The 9,037-nt window shown below is 34.3% G+C and overlaps 1 protein-coding gene across 3 annotated transcripts in view; it reads right to left on the reverse strand.

The window, feature by feature from the left end:
- Positions 1-303: 303 nt before the first annotated feature.
- The window catches only part of bcl2l1 (BCL2 like 1), a 95,923-nt gene continuing 87,189 nt past the window's right edge, over positions 304-9,037 (reverse strand). For all 3 annotated transcript variants that reach the window (XM_062052621.1, XM_062052620.1, XM_062052623.1), the window contains exon 3: positions 304-1,421. In XM_062052621.1, the coding sequence (XP_061908605.1) occupies positions 1,278-1,421 (144 nt within the window). In that variant the 3' untranslated portion in view covers positions 304-1,277. The remainder of the gene's footprint in view (positions 1,422-9,037) is intronic.

Consider the following 9,037-nt stretch of genomic DNA (forward strand, 5'->3'; position numbering starts at 1 on the left):
TTTATAACTAAGATGAATATGTTGTCACCATGGCATCATCAAGACATATTGTTTATATCCAAGATGAATATGTTGTCACCATGACATCATCAAGACATTTTGTTTATCTAAGATGAATATGTTGTCACCATGACATCATCAAGACATTGTTTATATCCAAGATGAATATTGTCCCCATGACATCATCAAGACATTATTTATATCTAAGATGAATATTGTCCCCATGACATCATGAAGACATATTGTTTATATCTAAGATGAATATGTAGTCACCATGACATCATCAAGACATTGTTTATATCCAAGATGAATGTTGTCCCCATGACATCATCAAGACATATTGTTTATATCTAAGATGAATATTGTCCCCGTGACATCATCAAGACATATTGTTTATATCTAAGATGAATATTGTCCCCGTGACATCATCAAGACATTGTTTATATCCAAGATGAATGTAGTCACCATGACATCATCAAGACATATTGTTTATATCCAATATGAATATTGTCCCCATGACATCATCAAGACATATTGTTTATATCTAAGATGAATATTGTCCCCGTGACATCATCAAGACATATTGTTTATATCCAAGATGAATATGTTGTCACCATGACATCATCAAGACATTTTGTTTATCTAAGATGAATATGTTGTCACCATGACATCATCAAGACATATTGTTTATATCTAAGATGAATATTGTCCCCATGACATCATCAAGACATTGTTTATATCCAAGATGAATATGCTGTCACCATGACATCATCAAGACATATTGTTTATATCTAAGATGAATACGCCCTGCACTGTCACACTACTCAGTACTTTTACCAGAGGATTACATTTGTAATGGATTACTTTTGACACCACATGTGCCGTTTTGCGTGGGGGTGGCAGGAAAAGGGTGATGATAACCACAGAACTCGCTACAATGTGAGCAGGTTAAAGATTCATCCCACGTCTTTAATGTTGCAAGTCTCTCATGGGGACAGCTTGACCCTGGGACGGACTATTTTCCATACGAGCGACGATTTACTCATGATTATCGCTGGTTAGGCAACAAAAAGACGAACGACATTTGGAGGACGAGGAGAATGTGGGTCAAAGGTTAACGCCTAGAAACAAGGACATGTATGATGGCCACTAGTGGGAGGGACAACTATGTAAGTGTGTGTGTGTGTGTGTGTGTGTGTGTGTGTGTGTGTGTGTGTGTGTGTGTGCGTGTGTGTCTGTGTGTGTTTTCAGACGTTGGGGGGGGGGGGGGGGGGTCATCACAGGCGTTTCTGGACGAGGAGCGAGCCGACCACCACGCCGGTCACCAGCGTCATCCCGGCCAGAAGCCACTTCTTGAAACTCTCCTGGGACTTGCGCACCTCGGCGGCCGCGTCCTGACCGAAGATCTCGGCAAAGCGTTCCTGGAAAAAACCACATCGAGGAGACGTTGGTTAGTTTGCTGCCCAATGGGGACGACACCTTGGATGACAAATACTTATATTTGTAACCTAAAATGTGTTTCACTGCGGTACCGTGGTTTGCACTGGCTGATGAACACATTATGATGGGACTGCCTGTGAATGTCCACTATATTGCTTAAAGTATTTAAGTATAATGAACTTAAAGTGACATCCCATTCCTAACCCATAGGGTTCAATATGATGTCGCTGTACGTAAGTACTAAGCACACAACATAATGTTGCAAACATTGCAATACTGTACATAAGTACTAAATACACAACAGATTGTTGTACATATTGCAATACCTGTACACAAGTACTAAGTACACAACACAGTGTTGAAAATATTGCAATACTGTACATAACTACTAAGTACACAACACTGTTGTAAATATTGCAATACTGTACATAAGTACTTAGCACACAACATAATGTGGAAAGAATTGCAACACTGTACATAAGTATTAAATACACAACACATTGTTGTGTAACTATTGCAATACTGTACATAAGTACTAAGTGCACAGCAGTCTTGTAAATATTGCAATACTGTACATAAGTACCAAGTACACAACACAGTGTTGCAAATATTGCAATATTATATATAACTACTAAATTCACAACAGTGTTGTAAATATTGCAAAACTGTGCATAAGTACTATACACAACAGTGTTGTAAATATTGCAATACTGTACATAAGTACTAAGTACACAAGACAGTGTTGTAAATATTGCAATACTGTGCATAAGTACTATACACGACAGTGTTATAAATATTACAATACTGTACATAGGTACTAGGTACACAAGACAGTGTTGTAAATATTGCAATACTGTATTTAAGTACAAAGTACACAACAAAGTGTTGTAAATATTGCAGTACTGTACATAAGTACTAAGTACACAAGACAGTGTTGTAAATATTGCAATACTGTATTTAAGTACAAAGTACATAACAGTGTTTTAAATATTGCAGTACTGTACATAAGTACTAAGTACACAAGACAGTGTTGTAAATATTGCAGTACTGTACAAAAGTACTAAGTACACAAGACGGTGTTACATATGTACTATAAACAACAGTGTAGTACTATACACGACAGTGTTGTAAATATTACAATACCGTACATAGGTACTAGGTACACAAGACAGTGTTGTAAATATTGCAATACTCTATTTAAGTACAAAGTACACAACAAAGTGTTGTAAATATTGCAGTACTGTACATAAGTACTAAGTACACAAGACAGTGTTGTAAATATTGCAGTACTGTACAAAAGTACTAAGTACACAAGACGGTGTTACATATGTACTATACACAACAGTGTTGTAAATATTGCAATACTGTACATAAGTACTAAGTACACAAGACAGTGTTGCAATCATTGCAATACTGTACATAAGAACCAAGTACACAACACAGTGTTGCAAATATTGCAATAATATATATATAACTACCAAATTCACAACAGTGTTGTAAATATTGCAATACTGTATTTAAGTACTAAGTACACTACACAGTGTTGTAAATATTGCAGTACTGTACATTCATACGTACTAAGTACACAAGACAGTGTTGTAAATATTGCAATACTGTGTATAAGTACTTTACACGACAGTGTTGTAAATATTGCAATACTGTGCATAGGTACTAAGTACACAAGACAGTGCTGTAAATATTGCAATACTGTACACAAGTACCAAGTATACAACAGTGTTGCAAATATTGCAATATTATATATAACTACTAAATTCACAACAGTGTTGTAAATATTGCAAAACTGTGTATAAGTACTATACACGACAGTGTTGTAAGTATTGCAATACTGTACATAAGTACTAAGTACACAAGACAGTGTTGCAATACTGTGCGTAGTACTGAGTACACAACACTGAATAAAAGGTGAACAGACAGTAAGTTAAGTGTATGAAATGGTTTGAGGGTTAAATGGTCGCTTGAAGGGAACATTGGTTGTGTTGTTCTCGTGCAGATTAGACAGAAGGAAAGTGAAAGTTGTGCAGAGGTGGAAAAGAAGCTGGTGTGAGTGTCAAAGTCAGTAATATAAGTACACAGAGTCAACATGTGTAGTAGAGTAGTTAGTATTTATTGTGTGATAGAAAGAGTTGGAAGTTGAAGTAACGTGAGCAGCCTGAGAAAGTTGCTTCCATTCACTCAGACTGAAGTGGAAAGTAAACACGAAGCCTCCCGAAACATGCTGGCTGTTCATTTTTCAGCCAAAAGAGAGTGGCTGAGTGAAGCAAGGAGGAGGTTGTGCTTCCTGGAGCGTGGTGGTCGTGTCGCAACGCTGACAGGAACTTCTGAAGAAACAAATCTTGCTGTGGCTAAGTTTTCTAAGAATTGTGTCGATGTGCTGGCGGCAGATAAGCCAGCGCGATGACCTCATTCCTACGTGTGTGTGTGTGTGTGTTAAGAAGCATGACTTGCGATCACGTCTTAATCCACTGCATAAAATAGATCAAATTAGACTTTTCTTCTTGTATTTCTAGTAAAGTATCAAGACAGTTCAGTGAAAAGCTGGCAAAAACATAAGATGACATCAAATGATGACATCAGATGCTCATCGTTTCACAATTAAAAAGAGGGTGCTAGTTGTAAGTAGGGATGTACGATAATATCTGCAGCCGATATTACCGACTGATAATATGCGATGATGACGTCACATCGATAACTCGTTCGGTACACCTCCGAACTGAACCCCCGTACCGAAACGGTTCAATACAAATACACGCACCGTTACACCCTTAGCTTCAACACAATCAAATGCGAGAAGTCACCTTCAAATTCACTAGCGTGAAGATTTATGGAATCAATCCATCAATCAATCCACTTTATTTGTATAGCACATTTAAACAACAAAACATGTTTCCAAAGTGCTGCACAACAATGTTAAAAACAATATTCAAATATTATCCTTAGCTCCACCAATGACTGAATAAAAACAAAAAAATAAATAAATATGAAACCAATATAAAATAAATATGTTTAAAAACAATTTTAAAGGGTAAAACCAATTAAAACAATAAAAATAAAAATTTAAAAACACAAGAGGACCAGTTGAAAGCTGCCTGTGCTGCTAGGTGTTAATAGCGGCGACCGCAGCAAACAAAGCCAGAGGTCTGATGAGAAAGCAACGGTTTCGAAGAAAAGCCCTTGAAGATAAAAATGTTGATGTTTAACTTCATGATTCACTTAAAGGGATAGGTTTTAGTTACTTACCTTTTATGATGTCTTAGTGGAAAACATTCACTTTACTACTTCAACCCTGATTTTGTCATGTTCTAGAATTGATGTTTGCCTTTCATAGGAGCAGGCACTTATTGCACTATTATATTACTGTCAGGGAAAGTATTATATTATCTATCTATCTATATATATATATATATATATATATATATATATATATATATATATATATATATATATATATATATATATATATATATATATATATATATATATATATATATATATATATATATATATATATATATATATATATATATATATATATATATATATATATATATATATTTGTGTCAATCAACAAGAGAAGTGACTCCACTTGTTTCGTTGTTGTTGCTAGCAGCAATAAAGAATCTTATTGGCATAGTTCTATTGGCCTCATCTATATACTGTACAGTATGTTTTGTTGGAGGGATTGTTTTTATTTTTTATTTTATGTAATCATATTCAGAATGTTTGTTGTTTATCAATGAAATAGAAAAGTTGAAATATCAAAGTCCAACTTATCTTTGCTCTACGTAATAATTCTAAGGGTTTACATGGGTCAGATTTATAGTAGGAAGGATATTTATACTTGTATTATAGTCATTTAGGGCAATATCAGTTGACATTATTCCTACAATAGATTTGCATATTTTTGTTAAGAGTGCATACATTTTGAGCACAGAGGGTGAACCATTCAATTAATTTCGTCTCGCAGAATCTTCCATGAATATCGCTTATTGGTTGTAAAGGTCTGGAAATTATCAGTATCGGCTCAAATTTCCATTATCGTTCATCCCTAGTTTTAAGATAATGCTGAGTCATCAAACAAATGACCAGTGGTGGTTAATGGTGAACGCATGATTTCCCTAGTAGGTCAATAATTACATTTCCATCCATCGATTCTCTTCAAATTCTCAGCAGGAAATGCAAGACTTCCTGGTCTCCATCCACTATCACGACATGGTTTTAATTTGTATCGTTCATCATCTGTATTTATTGCAAAACCCTACTTCACACTCAGCTGTGAACTACGGCAGCCAATGCTGAAAGTCTCAGCTTGATGAGACCATCTTGACCACTTCATCTGCAAATACCAGAGACCAAACCCTAAGGCCCTTAAGCTGGACAGCCTCCAGGTCTTGACTGCGCCTACAAATGTGGTCCATGAAAATCATAAACAAATCCGGTAATTCTATTTATATGATGTTTTATGGTGTAGCTTTATTCCTCCCTTGGCACAGGCTGAGCCCCCCTATGACTATCTGTTGGCTTTCCAATGGACTGAACAATATACAATATCTTATTACTTTAACTACTCAATAATTATACCCACTTATAGCGCTAGGTGATATGGCTGAAAACATATCAGTCGATATCAATAATTATTGATACTTTTATGACAAATCGAAAATAAGGACCAGGACAAAACCATATTAAATGTAGACATTTTTACTTAAAATATAACCTTCCTCTGATTTTAGTCCTCTCAGCTATCAAGGCAGAAAGGATAGGACATGTCAACACAACCATGGAAACAATCAATGTCAACAAAATTCTAAAATTGAACACTAAAATTTGCACCTACTAAAATGAAGGTGCAAAAATAAGGAATACAAAGTGTTTGATCAAATCTAGTGTTGTCCCGATACCAATATTTTGGTACCAGTACCAAAATGTATTTCGATACCTTTCTGTACTTTTCGATTATTTAATTTATAAATAAAGGGGACCACAAAAAATTGTTTCTTATTGCAAGTTTGTCCTTAAATAATATAGTGAACATTCTAGTCAACTTGTCTTTTAGTAGTAAGTAAGTAAACAATGGCTCCCAATTTGACATATGCAGTAACATACTGTGTAATTTTCCATTTTATTATTTTGTCAAAATTATTACAGACAAGTGGTAGAAAATGAATTACTAATCTACTTGTTCATTTACTTGCTTTCTCTTTTAACATGTTCTATCTACACTTGTGTTAAAATGTAATAATCACTTATTATTCTGTTTGGATGTTTTACATTAGTTGTGGATGATACCACAAATTTGGGTATCAATCCGATACCAAGTAGTTACAGGATCATACATTGGTCATAGTCAAAGTCCTCATGTGTCTAGGAACATATTTCCTGAGTTTATAAACATGAAATAAACTTTAAAAAAACGAAATAAGATTTTGTGATGCTAATACCGGTATACCGTACAACCCTAATAAAGTCTAACAAAATAGTGCAAAGTGTGAAAATGTAAAGACTGCAAAGGTGAGCGCGCTAAGATGGTGTGGTACATATGTGTGTGTATGTATATATGTGTGTGTATGTATGTATATATGTGTGACTGTGTATGTATGTATATATGTGTGACTGTGTATATATATATATATATATATATATATATAGAACATTTTACCAAAAGCATTTTTTATTAATATCGATTTCGTGTCTATTGCGATTTATATAGATATCGTTTCATCGCCCAGCCAGACCCACTTGACATTCATTTCAGCTGATCACCCTAAAAGTCGGGTCCTTCTCTTTGCAAAGTCCCATGATACACTTGTGATAAAGGACTGTATAAATACATTTTGAATGATTGAAACTGTGCTTGTGGATATGAATATTGTTTACCTAACTGTGTTGTTTACCAGTAAGTCTGCTTGACCAATTAGTCAGCAATTAGTCAAGTCATACTGAACACAGTATGACGTGGCTTTCTTGCCAGAGGTTAGGATGGTTATAGCGCCATCTGTGGTGCAAATTCCAGTGTGCAGCTAAAGAGCCTTCCGGAAGGAATGTCGGCTCTGTCTGAGGCCTTGACAAGAGACCATTAATCTGTGAAGGAATGCGGGGAAGCTGGATGTTTGTCTTCTTTCTCACCATGACCGATTATGGCGCACGTGGAGGAAAAAAAAGAGTAGAGTAGCTAAACATCAACTGAACGTCCATCCTGATGACACAGATGGCAGGATGACTCAGCAGCATTGAGGTAGCTCACAATTAGTCATTTTTCACTCTTGGTACATACATTTCACTCTTTTACGACATCCTTCACATTCCTGTGTAATCAACAGGCAACAATGTGAGCAATGTGGGCGTGCTGGACAACAACCAGCAACCTTGCGATGACATGACTCACACTTGGACAAGGGACAAGTCAGGGCATGTCAAAAAGCCTCAATCGATGGTGTGGCAGTGTCAAGGGAGGCTTAAATCACTCATGTGCCCATGTAGAATGTGTAATAATAATAATACATATATAAATATACAGTACAGGCCAAAAGTTTGGTCACACCTTCTCATTCACAACACAACTGATGGTCCCAACCCCATTAATAAAGCAAGAAATTGAACTAATCAACCCTGATAAGGCACACCTTGTGAAGTGTAATCCATTTCAGGTGACTACCTCTTGAGGTTCATCGAGAGAATGCCAAGAGTGTGCAAAGCCATGTTTTAAAGAATGTTTTCAGATATTTCACCTTTTTTTGTTAAGTACATAACTCCACATGTGTTCATTCATAGTTTTGATGCCTTCAGTGACAATCTACAATGTAAATAGTCATGAAAATAAAGAAAACGCATTGAATGAGAAGGTGTGTCCAAACTTTTGGCCTGTACTGTATGTATGTATGTGTGTAATATAATATAATATAATATAATTATTTATATATATATATATATATATATATATATATATATATATATATATATATATATATATATATATATATATATATATATATATATATATATATATATATATATATATATATATATATATATATATATATGTATGTATGTATACATATATATACACATACATATATATACATACACACACATATATGTATACATATGTGTACATATATATACCTATACATACATACATATATATACATATATATACCTATACATACATACATATATATACATATATACATATACATATATATACCTATACATACATACATACATATATATACATATATATATATATATATATATACATATATATATATATATACATATATATATATATATACACATACAGGTAAAAGCCAGTAAATTAGAATATTTTGAAAAACTTGATTTATTTCAGTAATTGCATTCAAAAGGTGTAACTTGTACATTATATTTATTCATTGCACACAGACTGATGCATTCAAATGTTTATTTCATTTAATTTTGATGATTTGAAGTGGCAACAAATGAAAATCCAAAATTCCGTGTGTCACAAAATTAGAATATTACTTAAGGCTAATACAAAAAAGGGATTTTTAGAAATGTTGGCCAACTGAAAAGTATGAAAATGAAAAATATGAGCATGTAC

The sequence above is a fragment of the Entelurus aequoreus genome, linkage group LG07, assembly GCF_033978785.1.
Source record: "Entelurus aequoreus isolate RoL-2023_Sb linkage group LG07, RoL_Eaeq_v1.1, whole genome shotgun sequence".
Classification (NCBI taxonomy): domain Eukaryota; kingdom Metazoa; phylum Chordata; class Actinopteri; order Syngnathiformes; family Syngnathidae; genus Entelurus; species Entelurus aequoreus.